Here is a 26,183-nt window from a genome sequence, read left to right as displayed (position 1 = left end):
TGCACTCTCCCGCACTTGTTCCCTTCTACTAGGGGCAGTGTCGTCATTTCGTTTGTGGAATTAATATCAGATTGGCCCCTTGGTCCTGCAGTGAAGTTTCAGAAAGTTTTGGGGGCTCTTTGAGATTAATTGTCTTGTGCGGTCCTACAGTGAAATTTTCCCTAATTTTTATGATGAGTGTAGATTAAGTTAATTAATCAATAATTAACACATATATATAAATAAATAAATTGATGATGGGAGGGGGGAATAATATGGGTGATGTCACAATTACAGTTGTCACCAAACGAACCAATAAATGTCACGTTGACAGGTGACTTTCCCGCTTTATTTGTACCATCCCTGTTATTAGGCTTTAGCATTATCAGTTTATCACTAATTAATCTCGTCACTGATTGCCATGCCTTTTTGTTGTAGCCGCCGTTGCCATTATAGGATATCTTGGCATGCACGACCCTAGCGTAATAAATTTTAACACAGAGGTGTTTGGACCAAAATTTTATGAAGTTTAAGATAAATATGTGAGATAAGTTTTTTCTTAATTTGTGTAAAAATATTTTCTTAAAATGCTTTCGAGAACTGCCAAACACCTTCATAAACTGTTTATATTCTGTAAATTTTGTACACATATATAGAATGCCAATATAATACTATGATTTAAATCATTCACATCAACAAATTTTTAATGGGGGCTTTTTTTTCAATTTTTTTTTGTATTTTTATTTCATACAATTAAACATGCACATTATTTTTTTTTTTTTCAAATTAAAGATCTCATCCAAATATAACATGATTGTCGAGTGGTGTTACCCAAATTTTTTTTCATAAAATATTAAAATTTTAACAAGTTATATTTTTTCTGATTCTTAATATAAAAACTGATTGAGATGTTAGGTTTGATTTTAATATTATACTAGGGTAATCTAGCAAGATCATGTTCATTTTATTATAATTATCTGACTTTTTTAATCTACGCAAATTAATTAAATATATTTCATATTGAGAATAAAAAAGAGTATTATTTATAATTTTTAGTAATATATTTTATCTTTCAAATTTCATATAACAAGTGTAATTTTCACTCAGTTTGCATATTAAAAAAAATCTAAGGGTGGTCTTGCAAAATAGTTTTAGAAAAATAAATGTAAGTGTGATACTCAGCAGTGGTTCTAAAAGTTATCCACTAAATATCGTGTTTCACGAAAGCGGCCATATTTTGCTGTTGTGCTGGCAGAAGGAAGCTTCCTATTCTCAACTTAATTTGTAACACTTACCAGTATTAGAGAAGACATTAAGGACTTTCCTTCCTTTTAGGTCTGCTTTGCTCATTTTCTCACGTGGGGAGCTGGTTTATATAACTAACTTATTTAATTTTTATATAATTTAGGTTAATCCAGTTAAGTAGTTCTTCCGAAAGATGGTAATTGAATGGCATACTGTGAAGGCATTTTTTTTTTAAAAAAAAAAACAAAGGTTCATTTGCATTCGTTTAAAAGAACACACGTGTAGCATATTCGTTTTTAGATGGACTTATTCCCAAAAGCTAATTCCACGCATCGAAATTAATCACACAAATTTGTCGTAACTATTTTTTTGTTTAAATAAATATATGGAAGGAATTTTTTTATTTATGTAAAAACATTTTTTGAAAGTGTTAAATACGCCCTAAGTGAGGAAAAACAAACACGAAACGCCTAAGCAATTAATTTCTAATCTCAACATTTGCGTTTGACGGGTTTTGACTTTTGACGTAACTTGCACTGCGTTCTGCAGACGTTTCTGATCAACATGAGTTGAAATTAGACCAACAAAAACATAGACTAAAATTTTAACTCTATTCAGAGAATGATGAAGTCGTGAAGAAGAAGAAGAATAGAAGAGAAGATATTCATTGTTCTTTAACTAATTTTAATTAATTTGATTTACAGTTATTTTATTCGTTGCTTATAAAAAGATGGAGGGAGTACCAACAGAGAACAGGAGGACGAAGAATTGAAATAAAGTTAAATGAAAGCGAAACGTTATCGATATCTAGCAGCTCAAGGGAAGCCCCCTCCTTCTTCTTTATAAGAACTCACTAGCTAGGATCAGGGACATTGAATATTTGACCATGATGCTTCACCTACTCGAAATAATGTGCCTTGAAATACTGATGTAACACCTCCGATGTGAATTGATTAGGAAGAGCGTACACGCACACATCAAGATTCTTGTGAAACACATGATATTAGGTGGTGTTTGGTGGGTGATGAGAGAAAACAGTGTGAAGAGAAATTGAAAACACAAAGTTGTTTTGATACAAAATGTAATACTTCCATTGCAGATCTATGGCGATTCCTTCAATGCATGCAAGGCAGCGGGGAAAAAAATTTAATTTTATCCTCATTTTTCAATGAACTTTTATATTTTATAGTTTGAGGTGAAAAAAAAAAACGATTTTTTAAGATTATAAATGAATAGAGGGAAAGTGAATGGGAGGCACGAGCACTGGGCAGGTGAATCTACTTTCAAGATGCCCATTGTCAAAGCTCGTGGTCGCATATGCTCCGGAAGTCCTTTCGAATCCCTAAGAGGCTACGGCTCCGTCAACAGCTCTATTATAGGGTATGCTTTCTTCTTTAATCGAAGTATCCAATGATCTTCCTGGCATTGGGTATTTGTTTCTTCTTAAAAAAGTGTCCGTAATCAGTTTCTTCTTTATATTTGGGATGGTTTGGACCAATTCAGGATCTTCAAGTTGTACAGACCTTATTATCGAGCTTAAATTTAACTTCGTTTGGCCTAAAAACTGAGCTCCAGCTCAGGGCCTTTAATTTGGGGTGGGCCAAGTGTACCTATATGTTGCATATACACTTACTCATCGGAGGCTCTTCGTATTGGCAGATATTGCAGTGCTAGTTGTATTAATGTTCGATTTACTGTTCTTTTACGATCTTAAGTCTTAATATGGCATTCAGGCATGAATTTCTTATAACTCTTTTAAGGATTATAGGATTTTGAAGAGGACTCTTCAAGAAGTGACTCGTTAGAGCTTAAGATATGTTATGGACAATTAAAGATTGAGCCTGCACAACTTGTGGGAGAGGATTAGGCATCAAGACACTGCTGAACAGGACAGAGTTGAGTATGTTCCCAGGACAGAGTTAAGTATCTTCCCATAAGGACAAAAGAATTGCAATCTATGCCTCTGTTGATCCGTCGAGCTGCCTTTATATTTCATCCATTTCCTCACATTTTAGTTCGAGCTTCCATATATCTGAAGGCTTGTGACAGAAGATCGGCTCAAGATGAAGAGATGATCCGCCAGGTGGGTATATGCTTTTTTTTGTCTTCTCATGGTATGTACATATATATAGACTGTTTTGTTTTCTTTCTAAACTTCTATATTTTCAATTTTTTATCCACTTAGTGTATCCTGTCATTTTAAACGTTTTCCTTTTCTCGTATTAATAGACGGATACTAAGAACTGTTTACCAGCTGAAAGAGATGCGGTAGTTGAATAACTTTAAATTTAGAAAGTATTCTTGAAGTCATAAATGTCATACAATTTTTTTTTTCAAATAAAAGCACGGAGAAAATTAATTGCTACACTGGGAAAAAGCGAGCCCCCTACATACTGATACTGGCCTTCACCAGATGAAAGCAAGCATCTGGTGAGTATTTATTTGGAGCCAATTGAGTTTTTAACTCAATTGTCTTTGGCCCAATTTTCCCTCATTTCGGCCTAGTAGACCCTGAAAAGCAGGCACACCAAACTACGTAAAACCAAGTCAAACGGGTCCAAATTTAGTCATATGTTATTGTAATTATGGCCTAAAAGTGGGTCCTTTACGTGAATAAAATGGACATTTCACACATATTTGCATCCCCTTGTTACAGGTACATATTTTGGGAAGTAAGGACATTTGCAACGTAAGAAACATGTACTTATTGACTTCTTCTGAACACACAGGAACTTTCTTATAATTTACCATATATCAGTAATCCAACTATTTCACGTATGTGAGTATTTCTAAGAATAATCCACCATAGCATGGTTTTTAATGTTCTTTAATAGTTGCCTAGTTAAACTTAAAAATATTAACTACAAGCAAACTAGAAACTTTGCGCAATCTCGATAGATTGATTTATCTAAACCCATAGGTTTTGTTTTGTGCCTAATTTATCACTGGATTGTGATTGGTTGATGTTCAATGCTTTGACTTTATTAAGATGGTGATGTGCCCTGTATTATTGAGCCATTTTGCTAGCAACATTGCTCCTCTACATATTTTGGTGTTATTTGATCTCTTAATTTCATTAGTCTTGATTAGATCAGCATGACCTTAAAAATTCCACATTTGTCTTGCTCTACCCATTTACTTGTCTTATAAATATTTTATCAGACAACTAACAAGCTGCTGATAGATGTGGTAATTAAACAGCTTCATTCCTATAAGGAGAAGAACACAAGTTCAAATTCCGAGAGGTGTATGGACGAAAACTCTTTGCTCTAGCTCTGAGGGCGAAAGGAAAACCCTCAATCAAATAACAAAAAATATATATTTTATTAGACATCATGTCCAAGTTTGCTTACCTGAAAGGTTCACTGATGCGATGTATGTCTCAAGTGATTCAGGCGAGTTTAGAGAACTAAAACAGTTGACATCTGTCATAAGGAGAATTTTCAAGGGACGTTCGCATTGATAGTGAGAGTGTCTCCGCTTCACCGCTAGTTCTACAAGTTTTCTGTTCATCCAACACACTTGGTTATGGTTTTAATTCCATTTATCTAAATTGAGCCTGTGGAAATTCCTTCCATGAAAAGAACGCAACAGTTATCCTGTCCATTCCTTGTTTTTGGTTGGTATGACAGGTGGAAGCAAGATTGGATGTTTTTTCAGTGTAAAACATGGCAGTGTGAATTTCAAGAGAACCTTCAGCAGTTTCTTTCTTATGTAATAGAAATGTGAGGTTGTAGTTGTTCCTCCATTTTATGTTCCCTCGGATGAAAGAAAGATGGCAAAGGGGTAAGGGGTAAAATACATAAAACGGGCCATTATGACCATGGAAATGGTAAGGAATTTGACACAGTAACTATATTTATTGGCAGCAGACCTATAGAGACTTTTCTATTTGATACAACTATCTCATATCCCTTACTATCGATTAATCTATATGCAAGTATTATTACTGGCCCAAATCGGAGGTAACTCTCCCACATGTTTTTTTAATCATTCATAACTTTAATTAATATTGAATCCCTTCCAATCAATCATTGTTCATTAAAAAGTTTCCTTTTCTCTCTCTGTTTTTTTTTCTTTCAATTTTACAATAATAATTAATAACGTTAAACTACGTATTGCTAATTTCAGCTCTAAAGATCTATGTTGTACTTAACTTATCCCCGTCCACACTCAAATTTGATATCATTGGCAAAATAGACATGCTTAAATTATATTTTACTTATTGGGATATAGCTATGATTGGTATGTGAAGTTATTTGAAGATATGAAGCATTAAAAATGTTAAACAAGACAATTTATGCAAAGCTTTTCGAAAGCTCACATAAATGTAAAGGCTTAATGTGCTTTCTTAACATAAGCAGCTCTATTGACTCAATAGTAGTTACTACTCATATGAACCTAAAACTCAACAATTTGTCTATATATTCTAGATTAAGTTGTTTGAAATTGTAAAACAAACAGGGAACTCTACTTTGCAACGAAAGGAGATCATGCTATTATCTCTAACATAAAAGTAGAAGTTCCTTAGAAATTACGTCTAATATAGATACTGATAAGAATCTTAAGTCTGTACTTGTTCTTTAAACTTCCAGGTCCTAGTCTGCCATTTTTCTCCTTGATGATAATGAGATAGGCTCTTGTTCTCATTTCCATTTCAGTGTTCTTTTTTGCTGCTACGCTAATCCTGGTCTCCCTGTTAACTCAAATGTCTTCTATATTATCGTGTTTGCAACTATATTGGGATTGGAGATGGTGCAAACCTGAGACCAGCTTGAATATGTATGAACTGTGAAATTGTGTTTGATAGGTGACTTTTATGACATATCATCCATTGCGAAATCTCACTGATATATGAACTGGAAGTATGGGCGAACTAAAACGATTCAACTTTGGCAAAGAAGCTGTATATGTTACTGTTGATTCTATAATTTCATCTGATCTAAAAGATTTGATGCCTGAGAGTTGTCTCTTCTGCGATTCTGATGGTTCGAGCAGGTTGAAACATGGCTTCTAGAGGCATACTTCGCCCAGTTTAGGAGTTTGGATGATGAGATTATTAACCTTCACGAAGCAATAGCATCTCTCCTAGCAATATCCGAGTCTCAAATTCACGGGAGGAGCATATCCTTGAAAATTCTCAGTGTTGTTGAACCATCAGAAAACTAGTTTTTGGTTGCCCCACTTTTGATTCCCCCTTGTGGGAGAAAACTTTTAAAAAGGAAAAAACCAGTTACGCTGCAGATATCTTGGTCAGTTTCTTCCAGGGATTTATGGACATAAGCTCCATTCTATATTAATATAGATGCTGTCACAACACGTTACCTAATATTGGTAACTTCTTTTTCGGCCAACATTTAATGGTAGCAATACTCGTCTGATTATTGCAAATTGCAGTTTTCTTTCAATCATCATGCAGAGTTTATATATGTCGTTTTATATGCATCAAAACGGACTATCTCTATAGAGCTAGCTCAGACCAGCTCCGCAAAGGCGAGTGGATTTGGTCTTACTTCCTGTTGTGTGCCCATTCTCCCTAGATTGTCCAGATTTGATTTACACATTCTAGATTTAAAATTGTCATTATTTTTCAAGCGAATTTATTTAGTTTTACTAAACACAGTTTCAGATTCTTTTAAGCTTTTGTTTTCCGGGTGCTCTGTAGTTTTATTTTTACCCAAATTCAACATGAGCAATGCTCTTTCACTATGCAGGTAAAGCAACAGTAGCATATGTCATGATGAATTGGCGACAGAGTACTATAATCTATTCTATAAGGAAGCCTGAATACTGCAATCGCGAGCACATTGCATTAATTAAATGTTTAAAATTGCATAGCAAATGTAAAAATGTTTTTGCCCTGGCTTCATGACGGGACATAAGCAAATTTGCTGGTAAACATTCTCCTTTCTGGTCTGACCTCAAAAACTGGAGAGTCATACTTGGATGCTCCCCTCTCATGCAGAATACTATTTTCCGTCTGCAAGTACCAAAACTTATCGGAATTCTTGAAAATTTGGCTTCTCAGATGAGGATAGCCTTGGTACAAGTAGTCTGATGGGTTGAACACGGGGGTTTCTCCCTCTGTTCTGCGATGAGACCTGCTTCTTTCTAAATAATCTACTGGATTGAAAAGTGGAGATTCTTTCCTGGGCATTGAATTTGCCCTCAAACAGTTCTCTATCACCTTAGCCTCCTCCTTGAATCTTTCTCTAATTTCCTTTATATTTCTCCAGAACTTGTAGGATCTTGACCTGCTGATAATATTCCATACCTTGGAACTTGAACCACCATGGGAATTGCGAGGGACACTGCCAGATGATGAGTATGGGATCCTTTTGCACTCAAAGCAGAAGTTTTTCCATCTCTCTAGCTCAAAGGCTTTTCTCTTCGCAGCATCAGACAAACATGTATATGCCTGCAGAAAAAGAAGAGGGAAGACGCCCGGGTTGAGATTGTACTCACTCACTATTAATTAAATACATAAACTACATTTTTGTTCTCAAACTATCTGGATCAGCTTCGTGTTTTGTACAAGCACGGACATTTCTTAATTACAGCTCAATTACGCCCAGACCAACCAAGAAATGGAAGAAGGAAAGGAAATCACAAACGAACCTCAGAGACAAGCTTGAAGGCAATTTCAGCCTTGGGATGATTATTCTTATCTGGGTGAAGCTGCAAAGCTGTGACAAGAACAGTCGACATCATTTTTCAAGAACATAATGCCGATTGCAGATAATGCTGGGGAAAAAGACAAGAAAGGAAAATTCAACCTACCCAGCTTATGGTATCGCTTGCGAATGCTATTCGGCCCTGCATTTTCTTCCACCTATGAGAAATGAGAACCCACAATATAGAAATTCACATCATACAGAAAGAATCCAGAAAAACTTGTACAGATTCTTTGCATAAACAAGAAGGAAGAGAGCATGAACTTACTCCAAGGATGTGATACCAATCGATGAAAGAAGTTGGCTTAGCTGGGTTTGAGAGAAGCCTATGAACGCATACCACGGAGCGAGTAGAGATGGAGCAGATGTCCAGAACTAACTGGGTTTTCAAATCTGGTTCTTCTTGTCCCATTCTCCCCATTGATGAGAGTGACAAAAAGAAATGCCTTTGGGAATTTGGAAAAACAAGAGCTAAACGAGAAAAGGGGGATATGAATAGTGAATTGTGTGAATTATGAAAAAATATGAGAGAGAGGGAGAGCAGGGAGGTGGAGCGGTTAAGAAAAAAGAGCAAGGTATGCGGAAGAGATTTTTGAAAGTGGAATCAGTTGGTGAGAATAAGATGGAGAGAGACCTTAACGTTACCTTCTCCACATGGCATCACTCGAGAATTACCAGGCCAATTCTAGCCCTTACGTTTTTTTCTCCTTCCTCAATAATATCTCACTTCACATTTGAATCTTATTCCTCCTGCGCATTAAAGTCTAACATTTATTACCTCATTCACTCTCAATGCCTCCCTTCAAAATTGGAAGATAGTTAATAATATAATAATATGTGGGAAAACGAGAATGAAGAGAGTTCTATTGTCGATGAGTTTCTTATAGCAGCACACTCAAAAGCCGAAAACAGAACCCATCAGAACGAATTGTGAAAAGATGAAGCTAAAGAGTAGTTTTGAAGGCAAATTTGTTTTGGGATGTAAGCTAAATGGAGGATTTAGTTGATTTCAGGAGGGCATTATGGAGACCAACAAACCAACAAAGCATTTATAGAAGGGAGCCTTATTGAGGTTGGTAGATGCCAATTTTACCATTTGGTACCATATGTTTTAATTTTTGTGATAAATTTACACGTGAAGTTGGGCGTGTTTGGCAGGGTGACCCACACATATAATGCCTGGTTGAAACTAAGGCAATAAAAAGGGCAGCCATAGCATTAGTAGGCGTGAGAAAAAATGATCTTTTAGTTCAGAAACTTGTATTCTTAACATAAGATCTCGTTTATTTTAGTTTTAAATATAAAACTCTAATTCACTTTGTCTCTTATATTTATGTATTTTTTTTATCAAAGTAGTCTTTCTAATAATAATAGTTCTAACCAATACATTTGATTAGTAAGAATATTTTAACAAAGATAATACGTATTTATTGTAAATAACCAGTTTAATTTATTTTTTAATCTATTTAAATTAGTTAACCAGTTTTTATATTTAGTGTGGGAAGTAATATGATTTTTTCCTCTTGTTCTTGGAATTCATTATTGTGTGTTAGTTGGATCTTAGTTGAAATTGATTCGTTTTACGGGAAAGTTAGTTGTCCGTTGATTTAGGCCTCTTACGATTTCCCCACTTTGGATTGCTTTTTGTTTTTTCTGGGGGGTAACTTTTGATTGATTTGTTAGAGCCTTCTTTAATTAATCCTCCGCTTTCTACTGCCATTTTGGCACTCTGTTTGAGACCCACGCGCATGTCCAAGTAATTGTTTTTATATGGATAATGAATCCGTTGTCGCCTTTCAAATAGAACCCAGATAAGTTATGTTATTTATTCACGAATTTGTAATGAATAGCACAATTCCTTTATTTTAGGAGGTATTTAGATAAAAACCAAATCATGATTTTTAAAAAATAACTTTTAGATAATAGATATGAAAAAAATAGATTTTATAAAGAATAGATTTTGTAAAAAAATATTTGAAAAAGTGAAAGTGTTGGATAGTGTTATCAGAAACACTTTTTTATGTACAAATTATAAAAAAAGCATAAGTTAATATGATAATTAATATCCATAGATTGTATTAATTTTAATTTGAAGAAATAAAATTGTTAATAACATATTTTACCAACATAATTAATAATACATAAGATAATGTAATTAATAAAATAACATGTATATTTATTTATAAGATATAAGATTAAATATGTTTTTAAAAAAATTAATTAAGGGATGTTAAAGTCATATTATTGTGAGATTTACTCTAATAAGCATAATTATACTCTCTAATTTGAGCCAAGAAGCAGAATATATTCACTTCTCTCGAAACCATGGTTTGGTTTCAAAACTATAGTTTTGATCCAAGCTATAGTTTCAGATAATTTATGCCTGTTTAGGTGATTTTTTTCCCAAATCATGGTTTGGTCTGCTGTCCAAACAGCCCTTTAATATAAAGTCTATAGATTTTTAGATTATAGAGTTATTGAGTGGACAAAGGCGGGCACTTTCAGATGATTAGATTTAATATTTTCTTTTATCTTAAATGCAAAACCTAGTTAAAAAAATTTGTTTTAATTTTTAAATATAGGACCTTCATATTATTATTTGTCTCCCTTATTAGATATATTTTCTTAAATCATTCTAATTAATTTCACAATTTTTCTAGTTCTCTTCATCTCCCACTTTTAATGCTTTTTTTCTTTCTCAAATATACTCCTCCAATACTTTTTATAAGAACTTGATAACTAAATCACATGATTTAAAAAATAACTAAAATTAATTAAAAGTAATAAGTTTGTAAGAAATAAACCTTTTTTCACGTATGTTTTTATTTATAAGAGGCAAGTAAAACAGAAAAAGTATGAAACAATGTAATAAATTTTTAAATTAATGTAATATATAAAATTAATTAGAAGCAAAAATGATAAAAACACGTTAAATGTTTAGACAAATACAAGTGAGATTTTATAAAAAGAACCAAAACAATTCAAATTTCACATTCTTACATACAAAAATAGTTTTTGAAAAGAAGTAACACACTTTTTTTTTTACATAGTTTTATTGACAAATAACTAAACTAAATTATTTTTTAATTTCTATAAATTAATTAATTAGATCTGATCTCTTCATTGTTGATAAAACTTGCAGTAGGCTCTCCCCCATGATCATAATGCAAGTTTTATTTGTGGAGGATTGAAATCTAGAGGCTATATAGGACTGCACTTATTTCCATCATTAGGCCAAGTAAACAAGAAGACTATAAAACTTATTTCGAATGCATTGGGAAGTGAAGTTTTGTGAGAATCTAACAGCAAGTGCATAGAAGGTAGCTTTTGTATTTGAATAGTCTGAAATTCCAGTTGGAATATGTAGACTATAGACTACAGATAGAAGATACAATTATGCAAATTTAATTAATGGACGCCTCTGCCTCTCATAGCCCAATAAAGCTGGTCAAAGCAAATCAAAATCCAATGCATATAATTTATATTTAATTTATAATATCCAATTTGAATTTTGACACCCCAGTTGGTTATTTATAATAAATAAGTGTTGCCATTCCTAAAATATCCCTAATTAAGTAATTGGCTAAAAATCATTATTTAAACTATGTTGGATGCATAAATTGGAGACAAAATGGATTGGGTCTTAAATATATATTGGATTTAAAAAGACCGAAAGTATTAGAGATAAAAACGAGTCAGCTTCAGGCTGAATCTTCTATCTAAATTTCATCTGTCTGTCCGTTTTTAAAATCAAAATTATTCTGGGGACAAAAAATGGAAGCATTGAGTTTTGTGATATAGCACACAGTACACCTTTGGAAAAGAGAAAAGAATAAAAAATAAAAATGAGAAAGGTAAAGTTCATTATTGCCTTTATTTTGAATTTTGAATTTAGTTTTACGAAATTATTTTTGTGGGCTAGAGTTAAGCGGACTGAATTTCTAAGCCTGAGATTAAATTAATATGTGGGCTACCTTTAGGACAAGGAACGATTTTTCCCCAAAAAAAAAAAGAGGCCGTGGGCTGATTCTGTTTGGTCCCGCAATTGGAACCAATATGAGTCACAATTCACCAAGATGGATTTTTTCTAGGGAAATTTTTTAAAAAAAAATTTAAATAACCCAATTTTTATCTGAATCGTTAAATTTGTCAGATTTCTAATTAGATCACATAACAAAAAAATTTAAAATTTTATAAAATGGCTATAATATTCATTTTATTAGAAACCAAAAGAAAAGAATTCTAAATTAGCATGTTTTACTTCACAATTAATATGTTTCATTTTACAATTAACATGTTTCAATCCTAAATTAACAATTTTTTGTCTCCATAATGCATTTAAATAAGTTTTTTTAATAAAATCTGATCATAATATAATATTCAAAAAAATAAATTCAATAACACAGTTAACAAATTTCAGTTCCAAACTAACACCTCCATCTCCAAAACACAGTTACAATAAGTTTTTGAATAAAACTTGATCCTAATATAACATTGACAATTAACATATTCTATTTTATAGTTAACACGTTCCAACTCCAAGTTTTTGAATAAAATTTGACCACAATATAACTTTAAAAACTAACATGTTCTATTTCAACGTTAATCACTTTTCAATTTTAAATTAACAATTTTTTGCCTCCAAAACATACTTGTAATTAGTTTTTAAATAAAACTTTATCACACAATATAATTTTGAAAATTAATACGTTTTATTTCACAGTTAACAAGTTTCAATTTTAAATTAACAGTTTTCCATTGGGATGAAACTATTAGAGTCAAGGGAGGAATATTTAATGTAAAAATTAACTACTGTTGCCTCCTTGATCAATTTTCTATTTTTTTTTAGTAGATGCCAAGTTTTTCTCATTTAAAGATCTTAAATGATAGAAAATCTTTACCTCTTTTGATTTCTAATGAAAAAAAAAAACATTATAGTGGCTTCATAAGATTTTAAAATCTTCACCTCTTTAAAGATTATGTGACTTGATTTTAATAAATTAAATAACCTAAATAGGATTTGAGTTATTTAAGTGTCTTTTTAAGAAATTTTTTCTTTTTTCTAAGCCTGATTTTTTTATTCAACATTTTAAATTACTACCTAATAAAAAAATGACTAGGTAATGACCAAGTTTTTGTGAAACACATCAGTTGCTTTTTCAATCAATATCCGAAGATGATAAATTAGAGTCTAATCAACTGAGGGTTTGGAGGCTGGGTATACAATGAAACATTAGAAAAGAAAAAAGAAGACTTGAGAAAATGGCCAGGCTGAATTATAAAATGCGCACCTACTTTTGCGTGTTCTAAATGAAGTACGGCTTTGAATTATTCAGATTTTTAAATATTGATAACTTATTTTTACTGTAAAATACTTTTCCGTCTTTAATATAAGAACATTTAACTAACTTAATTAAATTAAAAAATAGATAAATTAATTAATTATAAAAAATATGATATGTTTTTTTTCTAAAATATCATATTATCTTTCTTAATATCTTCTCTCTCCCTTTTACTTGATTATGATTGAAGGAGATCATAGGGATAATTTAGAAAAAACTAATAAATATGAGAAATATGTCTTATATCTAAGATCAAAATTAACTCAACAATTAGGTCTTATATTAAAGATCAGAGGAGTGAAACAATAATCAGCGTCTATATCAATGAAGGTTTCTTTATTATGAACTCACAAGAACAAATATAGAACAACAAATAGCAATAAATGTACAGGTAATAATAAGTCAATACCTCATGTTCTAATTATAAGATCTTATAATTAGGACTGAATGTAGTGTTTATTGATAAGTTGTGAATTAATAATAATAAGTGTTGAATAACCAATAACAAAAAATGTACTTACAAGTTCGATAGCCTTTTTTTTTTTAAAAAAACTGATACAAAAACATTTCAGTCATTCGATTATATTTATAAAATACCAGGTCAAGCATCACTACTTTTTCTGAAATCTTGACCTCTTAGGTATGTAAATTGAAATATTGTACCTTCTTCCATGTTTACCATTAATAATTAAATTTTACTATGTAAATCTCTTAGGCTCGTTCCAAAGTGGAAAAAAATCTTAGATCTTGAATGGATATTTAAAAAAAATCAAAGTTTTAAAATGTCATTTTTGCTACTCTCAATTCATGGGCCACGTGAAAATACCATAATACCATACAACTTAAAATGCCATGCCCGTTCCAAAAAAGCGAAAATTTGTGGTGCTGCTTCTTTCCAAGTTCCTCTTTTGTCTGGCTCAAAATAGGATACACGTAGTTGTCATATTATTATTGTTGTTGTTATTATTCTGTTGCTTTTCACAGTATGTTGTGCGCTCTAAAATTGTTATTAAATAATGCCATGACCATCTCAGTGAAAATTTATGGCTGATTTCTTATACTTTTATTTTACAGAATTAAAAGTAATTAATTAATTATAAATCAAAATAACTACCGCTAGAAATCTTTGGTTTATATTTGCTTGCATATTTTCAGGAGGATTAGGTTCTGTTACAAACAAGAGAATCAGTGTTAAAAAATAATAGGTAAATGGTCATAAAAATTGTTTGAAATATTAAAGTTTTTGAGGAGTTTCGTCTCTTCCAATATTGGATCTTTAGTTGGTGGCCCAAAAAGGACTATGATATGCATTATTTTAAATGTTTACATAAAATACAGAGAAAAAGTAAAACAAGCGCAGATTAAATCAGTCTTTCTTTCTTTGTCAAAAAAAAAACAATAATAATGATATTATTAAATTCAAACTTGAGTGGAAATAAATAAATAAATAGAAGGTCAAAATAAGAAGTGATAGTTGAACCACGAATTGCTTCCTAGTTCCTATTCTACCCTCACAAGTACTTGAAATGACAACGGAGATTTTCGGGTTGGATCCAGGCAAGACTCAAGAGGCAGCCGGAATTAATAAAGCTTGTGACCCGGAACTGCGGGGCCCACCTTGCCTCCTTGTTTTGTCTGTGTGGGTCCCTCACCCCATTTTGTCCTTATCTTTCTCACATTCATAATCTTCCCTTCCTCCAAATTATGATTCCGTCTCGATCCCTGGCGTGCCCACTCTCCCACTCATTCTCGTCTCCCCATCCTTCCCATGTTACCCTTCCGTATGATCCTTATTATTAAAATATAATACTCATTCAGTTTTTAACTTAAAATCTATTTAACTAATTTAATTAAATTTAAAAATTAAATAAATTAGTTAATTATAAAAAATATGATATATATATTTTTAATATATTTTTTAATATTATTTAATTATAATTGAGGGAGTCTTAATAAAGATAATTTTAAAAAATTTGATAGATATAAAAAATTAATTCTACATTTAGCACCAACACGAAAGAAATACTAAATAACTAATAACTAACGAGGAATTAATTGGAAGGCGTGTACAAGTTATCAATCAAGTGATTCTTTCCCCCTAATCTATGTCTAGTGTATTTAATACCAAATTAACCTTACGATCTTCAATTATATGAATTTAAACTAAAAATCTCATTTAATTTAAGTAGTCTTAGTTTTTTTACCAGCAAATAATCTGAGCTCTTTCTACTAGAAATAATACTGATTAAGTTTTACAAAACATACTAGTTTTTCGGCCTAGATTTCATACCTTCAAGGCAAAATATTAAATTTATAAAGATTGTATTTACTAAATTTTGTAAAATGCATGAAGACCAATTTAGTTATTGTAAAAAAAAAAACTTGCATTCTCGGCAAAAAAAATCTTATATATTCTACCTAAATCAATCATGCGAATCTTGAGATTGAAAATTATACACATATATATATGGATTATGAACCACACTACACCTAAGGAGATAGAAACAAGTGTATATAAGTCAGCGATGACTGGGTTTCGACTTTCGCAATTAAGAGAATGGGGAAAATAAAAACACATTGAAAAATAAAAGTGGGGTTTAATTTAAATAATAAAGGGTCTTTTCGTCATTCGGACTAAACAGTAGATCAGCTTCCTGCTTCCCTGGTGTTGCTCCCATCAGAAAGCCACATTGTCCGCTTTTCTCAAGTCTCAACTACGGCTCGGAGCTCAAATCCTGAATCCAAATATTGTTTCTTATTCTCTGATTGTCTTTTCTTCTCCCTTGCATTTCGTTTTCATTTCCTTTTAGCATCTACGGCGTTATCTATTATTTTCTTGATCTTCGGTTGGCTTGCCTTCTTCTGGGTAATTCAGAGAAGATTCCATGGCCGCCGCTACAATGGCGACCGCCGCCGGAGCGGCCGTGGTGCTGTATTATGTCTTGAGTAGGAGGCTTGCGAGGAAGGGGATTGACGACGAGGATCCGGATGGGGATTTGTCGAAATCCAGCAGATCGGTTAGACGGAAGCGCCTTGCGCGTAGGCCAGCTCAAGCTCCGGCGACTTTGTTGGAATCCATTGTTACGTTAACTGAAACTTTGAGGTTTACTTATTCGGAAACTTTGGGCAAGTGGCCCATCGGCGACTTGGCCTTCGGCATTAATTATTTCATGCGCAAGCAGGTTCACCCGCAAATCAAAATTTCGTATCAGTCCAACATTTCTTTGTTAGTTCTGGCTTTTTGCTCATTTGAATTGATACTGAGCACGAAGCTGAAATTCATAACCGGCATCCAAATTCATTGCTTGAACGGTTTTGTGTTACATGTGTTTTAAAAGTTCTATGGTAAGTTTGTGCTCTGCCTTTGGTCGGAGATTTCAATTAGTATAAAATTCTTGCAGGGCAATTTACCAGTTGCAAGTGTATATGCGGGTAATGATTGTGTGCAGCTCAGAGGCCCCGAAATTGTAGCGGAGTTACATAGTCTCTTGAGGTTGTTGACGCTATGTATGCATTTCTCGAAGAAACCTTTTCCCGTGTTTTTAGAGTCTGCGGGATTCTCAACGGACGATGTCCTCCTGCAGAAGCCCAAAGCTGCGGTACGGCCCTTAGTGTCTTTCTGTCTAACCGTCTCCATGTTCAATCTTAAATATATGTTTTTTTATGTTTATCTGGGATGGACGTGGAGAATACCATTCGCCTTGTTGGGGTTTAAAATCTGTGCTATCTCACCTGCCGGCATGTGAGAGGTAACATCTCTGGATACGACGGTCCGAAATTGCGTATCCACAAAAATCATTACTTTCGCTCTTTGATATTTTATCTAATCTGCGAGAGTTTATACTGTCGTGGGCATCATGAGGTTCTCTGTGTTTACACTGACCTTGCCACAAGAGTTTGATTGCCCGATCCTAGTCAGGTGGGAACCTTTCTTGAGTTTTTGAGGTGTTATACTCGAGAAAGGGATGCAAACCCAATGAGATACAGAAAAACCTAAACTTTGTTGCCGGGCGGCATTAGGGTCCTAATGAGGTAACGAAAACCTCTGCCTAAAGCATTGTGTTGGAAGCGGGTTTCTGGCTATTGCCGGGCGGCATTAGGGTCCTAATGAGGTCACGAAAACCTCTGCCTAAAGCATTGTGTTGGAAGCGGGTTTCTGGCTACATAACAATGGGGATCTGAGAGTAAATTGAAATAAACTCAAGGGTTGAATGTATAAACAATTTTATTTTTTAATACCATGATGGATCAAATTATATAAATAAAACGCTACTCCTATATTCATTCTGTTAGAGAAGTGTTTACCTATTTTATGTATACCCTAGTTGGTTGTTGAATATGTTTGTGTTAAAAAAAAAGGGCATTAATTTTGGCATATAAAGGGATTGAGAGTGTGTAACCATCTAGATCATCCAGATCTTGAGGTCCAAATCTGATTCCTCCAGTATTTTTCTTAATCCCATTTTCCCCCCATTTTCATCTTTTAACTTCCACATACAGAATTTTGTCTGTTAGACTAATCGTGCATTTTGCTCTCTAGTCTCTTTGATAACTTGTGATTACAAATGTGTAATTTATATTCCCTTATCGCTGAATGAGGATCATACATTTTGATAGAAGAAAATCCTCCGTGGGTAGAAAGGGGAAAAAGGTAAAATTTATTAATGTTTGATAAATGGTGGTTGCTATTGTAGGTTTGTATCATCTATAGGTTTGCTTTGCATTCTGATGCATTGCTGAGAGTTGACATGTCTTTTAATTCTAGAATTATTATGGATATATTTCCATTTTCCACAGCCAATCTATATCCATTTACTAGTCAGTAATCAATAATTCTTGTAAAGCATGTTCTATTATCTGTGGGAAATATGTTTCTGTTGCTTTTATTTTTCCTTTCTTATTTAGCCACCATATATTTTTCTAAATACTAGTTTGTTTTAGATTTTCATCATTCTTATGTTCACTGTAAATGAAAACTGACTTATAGCCCTGTATTCTTGTTGCAGCTTTTGAAGCCTGCTTTCACAATCATATGTGATACAAGATCAAAATGTTTCCTTCTATTAATTCGAGGTACTCATAGCATTAAAGACACATTGACGGCTGCAACTGGTGCTGTGGTCCCTTTCCATCACTCAGTTTTGAATGATGGTGGCATAAGCAACTTAGTTTTGGGATATGCACATTGTGGCATGGTTGCAGCTGCACGATGGATTGCGAAGCTCTGCACTCCTTCTCTACTTAAGGCACTTGGCGAATATCCTGACTTCAAATTAAAGGTATATTCTTTCATTGTACAATGAGCAACACAGTGGAACGACACTATACTGAATTGAAAGCTAAATGAACAACAAAAGTGTAGCCAAGATTCTTGCATTCTATTTCTCATATATTTGTTTCCTTATTGTATTTTTGCTCTAGATGCTATATTCTCTCACTTTTTAATTTTTAATTTTCGTTGTCATGTGAATCCATTTTATGCTTGCCTGTATAACTGACTTCACTAAACAATTGCCCTTTTATCTTTAGATTGTTGGGCACTCGCTAGGTGGTGGTACTGCAGCATTGTTAACCTACATTCTTAGGGAACAAAAGGAGTTCTCCTCAAGCACCTGTGTCACATTTGCCCCAGGCATGTAGTTAAGCTACCATTTTCTTTATACCTGGTTTGTGAGTTAATTCTGTAGTTTTTGTACATTATAACTTCATCACATTATCTTTTCGTTTTTCAGATTTGATTAATTGCTGAATACTCCATGGAATTTGTGTTGCTAGCTAACTGCACAAATGAAATAAAATTTTCCTTAAAATGTTGTAACGGCTAAATATGTTGGTGGTGATCATTATCCATAATTATTATAATCAATTTGGTAGTCTTTTCAGTTTTCAAGTTACTATAATAAATGTCATTATCGTGACTTACAAGCATAAGATAACAAAAATAAGTATTGTGATTTGCAAGAGTGAGATGTACTACATCCATGTAGCTTGACATATTGTCTCATTTGCCTGATGACGTATCTGAGAAATTGAGCACTATCTGTGACAGACTAACAGCAAGCTCGCCTATTTTGATGGTACTTCAGGTTGAAAATTTAGTTACTTTTTTTTAGCCCAGAAACAGAACATGAGTATAGAATGAAATCTTACACTACATATGATACATTCATTTTAAACTAAATGGTTTACGCATTTCTGTTTTTGGCATTCACTTTATGCTGTTGAATTTTCTCTAAATATAAGAATCTTGCCTGTCTTCTTGTACTAAGCACTACCAAAATGGCAAAATATTTAATCTTTTGCATCATAATTGCCACCCTTGCAGCTGCCTGCATGACATGGGAGTTAGCAGAATCAGGGAAGCACTTTATCACTACAATTATAAATGGTTCTGACTTGGTGCCGACATTTTCTACTTCTTCTGTTGATGATCTACGTTCTGAGGTGCTTTGGCCTCTAATTACTTCTTAAGACTCTAGATGATGTCAATGTTTTTTACATTAGTTTGGGTGTAATCTGATAGAAAATGCATTTGATCCTCACTCAAGTTGGTTGTCATTAGGTTACTGCATCTTCTTGGTCGAATGATTTGCGGGATCAAGTTGAGCACACAAAGGTCCTGAATGTTGTCTATCGCTCTGCAACTGCACTTGGATCCCGTCTCCCATCAATATCTAGTGCAAAAGCCAAGGTAGCTGGTGCAGGTGCCATTCTTAGGCCAGTAACCAGTGGCACTCAGGTAGCCGTGATCTCTGTAGTCTGTATTTGGCATTGTGATAGAAAATTTGGATTTTTTTTTTTTAAAAAATAAACTTGGAAATTTACCATTTGACTTAGACTCTGTTTCTATTTCCAGGTTGTGATGAAGAGTGCTCAAAGTGTTGCTGAAGCTGTTGTCAGAACTCGCTCATCATTGTCATCATGGTCTTGCATGAGTGCACGCCGCCGAAGTGTTGGCCCATCTCCTAACACTAAAATGGAGAGTTTAGGTGAAGCCGCTGTAATATCTGAGGGAACAACTGAATCTCTTCTTACTGAAGAGGTGGCGAGAGATCCTATCTCAAGTGGACATGATTCATCAAATGGTGGACATGATTCATCAAATGGTGGATTGGACCCCGATGACATTGATGAAGAGGAACAACTCATTCATGCAAATCAAGATATCACCACTTCTACCACAGACGACATTACCGAAGGTGAATTGTGGTATGAACTGGAAAAGGAGCTTCAAAAACAGGATAATACCCTGAATATTCATGCTCAGGAGGAAGAGGCAGCTGCAGCAAAAGAGATCACGGAAGAAGAGATTCAGCTTGCTGATGCTGCTGAAGGGAGTAACCCAATTACAACGTCTGACAGTTTGGACAACCACCATTTTTACCCGCCAGGCAGAATCATGCATATTGTCTCTGTACCTCCTTCCTCAGATGATTCAAATTCAGCTTCAGATGATCCCGTTGAGGAACATGTCTGCTTATATGAAACACCTAGAGAGCTGTACAGCAAGCTCAGACTTTCTAAAACGATGATAAATGATCATTATATGCCTATGTATAAGAAGATGATGGAACTACTTATCCGAGAACTTGAAAAGGATACAGGTTGTAATATTGATATGTGAAAAGTATAGCAGATGAGCGGAAAAATTATATAATTGAATACAAATATCAGTTGTCTTAGGCTTCATTCCTCAATTGTGTTCGAGTAAGGCATCACATGATCAAAATCGATATTAATATTTCTAATCGTTTTCTGAAGGTATAGTAAATTCTTCAGAGGCCCAAAAATGAATTAGCTTAGTTCTTTAATGGCTGTGTCTGTAACGCACCTTGCAGGAAACCCTTCAACGGCAACTTTTATTTTTACTTATTTTTGTAAATTGAAATTGAGGTAAGAGTCAATTAATGCAATGTAATTTATATTTGGATAAATTTTTATAGAAAGTAAATTTATCAATTTATTTGGATGATATATTGAAAAGTCAATTTAGAAAGGTTCAAGAGAAAAAAAAACAAAAAATAAAAAAAAAGTTTTAATTCCAACCTGACTTTTTAGCCCATGAGTTATGTTTCTCAAAAGTCATTCCGAACAAATTTTTTGGGCCTGAAAGTGACTTTTTGGTTGTTTTAACGACTCCGAGCAAAACCAAGAAAAAGAAAAAGAAGGAATGTTTTAATGATGCATTGCCTGCTTAACTAGTGCATCCTGGTTGAAGATTGATGTACTGTATCCTATTATCTTTCTCCTTTTTAATCCTTGGGTTGGTTTTTTTCCCTCCTCTACGTATAGGTATCTTCTTTTTTAAGGCAGTTTTATTCGAGGCACTATCAAGAATCTCTTTAGATGAGAATTCAAATACTAGTTTATTACTACCTTCGGTCCTAATTATAAGAGCCAATTGACTAATTTAAGGAGATTAAGAAAGTAAGCTAAGTTAGTTATTTGTCCTAAATAGGTGTTGTCTTTCCTAAAATATCCTTACTAATCAAGTGTATTGACTAAAACTATCATTGTTAGAAGGGCTACTTTGGAAAAAAAATGTATAAATATGAGAGACAAAGTAGATTGGGGTCTTATATTTAGGATCAAAATAAAAGTCAAATAGGATCTTATATTAAAGACCGAATGTAGTATGTTACAAGGAATTAGCCTCTTTCGCTAACCCAACTCCTATTAATTAATGGGTTTGTTGATCCTCTCACTTAAGGGAAGCAAATTAAATTGCATGCCGATGATAATAATAGCATCTTTTTGGGTAAAACATCTCAAGTAACCTTAAAGCCTACAGTGCAGGATTCGTTTAATGCATGTTGTCAATCATTTCCATCACCTGCCTAATCTTAAAAATATTGCTTTTAACCTAACGATTTTGTTCCCACGAGTCTTTCAAATTTCAGAAAAATAAAATCTCAAATAAATTGAGAGCAAGAAAATATTTTATCCCTTTCTATTTCTTTTCATTTCGCTTTTTAACTTTGAAGACGTCATTTTGCTGGTTTGCTGGATTATTTGATATGCGATCCTATTTCCTATATCTCTGCCGAAATACTCTGCAGTCTGCAAGAGGTTCCCCTGAAGGAGTGACGAAAACTAAACAAAATTTTTGAAGAACCTAATTGTAATCAATCAAATTTAAGAAACATAGGGAAAAATTCATGCAAGAAAGATCACAAGTATATTTAGGCCAAGAATGTTCCATCAACCATAAACATCATGACGGCGAACACATCTTTCTTTCTGCCACCACCCAACACATCAGAAAGACCATATTTTTGCAGCAAATGGACAACTACAATTTGGATTAGATTATCAACCACCATAGCGTTGCTTGAGGGAAACTGGAGGCTCCTCTTCCATGATCCCAGAACCCGTTGTTGCCAGATACTTGCGAATTGTTGTTTTACGGTCGGCTAGATAGGTGTGATCCATGAAATTGTTGTAAGCCTCGTCGCCAAGATTTTTTGCTGCCAACACACTACAAAATATTTCATGAATTTCCAATTAATTTACATTGGGATTCCAATGGTATATTGAATCTTAAAAGAGAAAGCTTAGGCTTAGGAAAGGGAAGGAAATATTTCATCACAATTTTCTCCATGCGCAGTAGTATTATTACCAAATATTTCCAACCTGTTGGTTTCCAAGCCTCCACGATGGCATTTGATGAAGAAATAAGCTAATTCATTACTATGCCTTCCATTATTTTCTCTTTTAAATGTCAAGAAATTAAATATTTATAATCAACTTCACAAATAAAAAGTTTATGAAAAAATAGTAATAATCCATCAACAATTCAACATAGATCATCTAAGCTTCAATTCTCTTTCCTTGCTTATTTTAAACATCCGAATGATGGGGAAGAAATTTTTTTTATTTGACCTCACTTCTAACTCCTGAACATACCCTTACGTGGCATTTGGTACGAAGGTATCCTAACTTCCCCCAGTTCTTCGATTCTCGTTTACTGAACATTTGAACTTAACATGTGTGTATACCATCCCTATGCTATTTAGAAGATATAAACACGCAACTATCAAAACATCTTATTAATATGTTTCTAACTGCTTGGTATCTCATACAGCTTCCTAAGGTGTTTTAATCTCCACGAAATTGCTATTCTTTCTGGTTTGTCAACGGGAAAGAAAACTGAAAAAGGTAAAAGTGAACCCAGGGTTCCAGATTATGCATCTTAACAGACAGAATCATTTAACTTGCAAAATGTAAGCGATTCACCATTTTAGATCTTTTATTCTTTAAGATATTGAAGTGGTGAATAACAAATGAACTTTAATCTAAAATGTGCTTACCAGTGTCGAAGATAAACACGACAAGGTAAGACATCATCTCTCCAAATCCGATCAATATTCCATCGTCCATATTGCTGAAAATAGATTTCCTTGCTTCCTGTAGGAAGAAAAGGATCCCAACAACAAATGAAACAATCTCGTTCAGACCGAGGACAATGGTACAGAGATCACTGAATTTAGAAGCGAACCCCAGTATCAACCAACAATATCTTGATGAGAGGAAAATCCTATAATCTGATATTCCATTTCACCCTACTGCATGGACGATAATTTATGAAATCAATGTATTACATCGGTCTCTGAAGAACTAATTATTTATCGTGTGATAACCGGGGGCAACTATTAACCCCGGTCCATTGGGAAGCCGCTATATAAGAATCTTGATGTAATGCGTAAATGATTAGTATGGAGTAACAATATGGGACCATTCGGATATAAGAGCCTACGATATGTAGAATCAAGAATGTAACATGACAACATGCTGTAACTTTATAAAAGGCATGTTCTGCATTGGTCCTACGGGTGATTAAGGTACTTCCATCTTTTCAACTCATTCAGCTTCAAAAGGAACATGGTTAATTATCTCCTTGACTGATTTTTGTAATGAGTCATATTTGGGATGAAAGGTGCCAATAATGCCGCACAAATAGACACAAGCATAATAATGCAAAGAAACATGAAGAAGATTGAATGAATATTAGAGGTTTCGACTAAATGGAAATCATTTACGTCTCAAGCGCCGATAAAAATAAAAAAAATGGCAAAAGGATTACCTTTACATCTAATGTTGAAGAACTCTTCATCACTATAACGAGCGCAAAGGACCTATGAAAAATTAGACGCATCAGATATACGGTGTATTTGCTGAAACAGGTGCTCTGACATCACAAAAATTAGTCACTCATTTGCTACATACCGCTGGATAGTCAAAAGATGTCCCATCAAGCGTTTCAGGAAGAACCTAGGATGTAAAAGATCGAAATTTGGACATCTCAAATACATAATAGACGACAATCGAACTAGACAAGCAACAAGGTTCGCAATCTAAAAGCTTACAGCAAGAAACCGAAACTCGAGCTCCCTCCTCATATAAGCTGGAATCTGAACATGAGATCCAAATCTTGTTAGCTCTAGTGCTTTGCTTAACTTCATCCTCACTCAAAAAGGGATCAAAATGTAACCGCGAACCTCTGATTTTGTGATCTCAAAGACTGTTACAATAAGAGTTTCTGCTACACATGGCTCCACACTCAAGCTGGAAATCTCCTAAGAATTTTTGAATCAGCGCTCAGTAAATACATCATATACGGAAGTCTCTTTGGGTTGATACGTAAACACAATAAAACTGCCTCCAGACACACATTCTATCTGATAAGCAATCTAAATATCAGCGGCATAAACTGCAATCCTTCTTCTTTCCTCTGTTTTCACGGAATTAAGGAAATTAAACACATAAAATCACTGGTGCTTATCGAGTAAGAATTAACCTTAGTTTCTGGCTTGGCAATGCCACGCTCAAAGAAAACCGGGGCTACGTGAGCAAACACCCGTCGAAACCCATTCAATCTCGCAACTCTGAAGTTCACCAAATCCGGGAAAGTACTTCTGGCACTTCTCTCTGTCCCATAAGGCACAACTACCAAAACGATCACAGTTGACAAATGCAAAGTGTAACTGTATTTTACGTACCTGAAAGGAGGGATCCGAAGCCGCAGATGGACAGGTAGCCATCGGGTGACAGAAGAGTTTCAAAATCGGATTCATCGTTCAGTTCCCAGATATCTAGCTGCTTAGCCGGAGAAGCTAATCGGATGCCATCGGAAGACATGGAAATTTTAGATGGTCGCCGGAGACAGGATTTGAATAGAGAAGTAAAAGGAGTAGACGAGAGTGGAGAGGAGTGTGAGACGGAGAGAAAGGTGCGTCGATGCCACGCGTGAGACACGACTGCGGGAGAGGGCGAGAGCGGTAGAGAGATGTACATCAAGGGAGTGGCCGGGGATGGAGTTTGGTCGCCGGAGTTGGAGATGGCGATGGATGGAGGATGCTGAATCGGGTGATAGAGTGGCATATTTGTCATTTTACGCAACGTCTGGGACCTTTTAGTCAATTCGTCAGGCAGCTTAAGGTGCTATGGTCCATGGATCAGCGCGAGCGCCAGGCAAACGGAAATATTATTATTATTATTATTCAAATTGGATGATAGGGCTCATAATTGGATGATAACCCACAAAAACACAAAAAAGGTCAAGTTTAGTGATAAAATAATGAGAGAAATACAATGAGGTCCCAAATAAAGAAAACAACTAAAAAATAAATCTCCGAAGTTGTCATTTTCATTATAAGACTTGTCATTTTAGGCTGTTAAGATTGTTATTAAGACCTTTTGGTAATTATTTCTCTTCTGTGAGACTTGATCATAATTTTCCCTAAAATAAATGTCGATACATCAAATTTAATGATAAATTAAAGTTATGGTTGGCAATATTATCCATATACATGTTTCTCTCAGTAAGGAGGACTCTCGTTAACTTCAAAACCTCCAATAATGATGTTATTGAGCTTGGCCATATGATGATTAAAAAATCCCTCATAATGGAAGAATAACAAATGTTTATTTTTCAAAAATGTCC

At 34.1% G+C, this 26,183-nt stretch overlaps 3 protein-coding genes across 3 annotated transcripts; 1 reads left to right on the top strand and 2 right to left on the bottom strand.

The window, feature by feature from the left end:
• Positions 1–7,012: 7,012 nt before the first annotated feature.
• On the bottom strand, positions 7,013–8,513 carry LOC114711389 (pre-mRNA-splicing factor cwf23-like). Its single transcript, XM_028895779.1, has 4 exons — positions 8,167–8,513; positions 8,005–8,056; positions 7,843–7,910; positions 7,013–7,642 (listed from the first exon to the last, which is right to left on the bottom strand). Exons 1-4 carry the CDS (start codon positions 8,317–8,319, stop codon positions 7,091–7,093), a joined length of 825 nt encoding a protein of 274 aa, XP_028751612.1. The 5' UTR covers positions 8,320–8,513; the 3' UTR covers positions 7,013–7,090.
• A 7,448-nt stretch (positions 8,514–15,961) lies between these two features.
• On the top strand, positions 15,962–20,931 carry LOC114711297 (uncharacterized). Its single transcript, XM_028895673.1, has 7 exons — positions 15,962–16,422; positions 16,642–16,839; positions 18,247–18,519; positions 18,770–18,872; positions 19,566–19,684; positions 19,803–19,979; positions 20,097–20,931. Exons 1-7 carry the CDS (start codon positions 16,126–16,128, stop codon positions 20,862–20,864), a joined length of 1,935 nt encoding a protein of 644 aa, XP_028751506.1. The 5' UTR covers positions 15,962–16,125; the 3' UTR covers positions 20,865–20,931.
• A 1,412-nt stretch (positions 20,932–22,343) lies between these two features.
• On the bottom strand, positions 22,344–25,646 carry LOC114711345 (uncharacterized). Its single transcript, XM_028895738.1, has 8 exons — positions 25,240–25,646; positions 25,038–25,168; positions 24,739–24,816; positions 24,607–24,651; positions 24,467–24,511; positions 24,324–24,375; positions 23,551–23,647; positions 22,344–22,718 (listed from the first exon to the last, which is right to left on the bottom strand). Exons 1-8 carry the CDS (start codon positions 25,628–25,630, stop codon positions 22,553–22,555), a joined length of 1,005 nt encoding a protein of 334 aa, XP_028751571.1. The 5' UTR covers positions 25,631–25,646; the 3' UTR covers positions 22,344–22,552.
• Between the last annotated feature and the right edge of the window lie 537 nt (positions 25,647–26,183).

The sequence above is a fragment of the Neltuma alba genome, unplaced genomic scaffold (genome assembly GCF_004799145.2).
Source record: "Neltuma alba isolate B1F8T4 unplaced genomic scaffold, ASM479914v2 tig00011289_pilon, whole genome shotgun sequence".
Lineage (NCBI taxonomy): Eukaryota > Viridiplantae > Streptophyta > Magnoliopsida > Fabales > Fabaceae > Neltuma > Neltuma alba.
This window is presented reverse-complemented; position numbering and strand designations above follow the sequence as displayed.

Coding starts and splice junctions, on each gene's coding strand:
- LOC114711389 (XM_028895779.1), bottom strand. CDS start 8,319: ATGGGGAGAATGGGACAAGAAGAACCAGATTTGAAAACCCAGTTAGTT. Junction 8,057..8,166: donor ATTGGTATCACATCCTTGGA/GTAAGTTCATGC, acceptor CATTTCTCATAG/GTGGAAGAAAATGCAGGGCC. Junction 7,643..7,842: donor CCTTCAAGCTTGTCTCTGAG/GTTCGTTTGTGA, acceptor CTTTTTCTGCAG/GCATATACATGTTTGTCTGA.
- LOC114711345 (XM_028895738.1), bottom strand. CDS start 25,630: ATGACAAATATGCCACTCTATCACCCGATTCAGCATCCTCCATCCATC. Junction 23,648..24,323: donor CTTCAACATTAGATGTAAAG/GTAATCCTTTTG, acceptor TTCTTCCTACAG/GAAGCAAGGAAATCTATTTT. Junction 22,719..23,550: donor CGTGTTTATCTTCGACACTG/GTAAGCACATTT, acceptor AATATTTTGTAG/TGTGTTGGCAGCAAAAAATC.
- LOC114711297 (XM_028895673.1), top strand. CDS start 16,126: ATGGCCGCCGCTACAATGGCGACCGCCGCCGGAGCGGCCGTGGTGCTG. Junction 16,423..16,641: donor ATTATTTCATGCGCAAGCAG/GTTCACCCGCAA, acceptor AAATTCTTGCAG/GGCAATTTACCAGTTGCAAG. Junction 19,980..20,096: donor CAGTAACCAGTGGCACTCAG/GTAGCCGTGATC, acceptor TTCTATTTCCAG/GTTGTGATGAAGAGTGCTCA.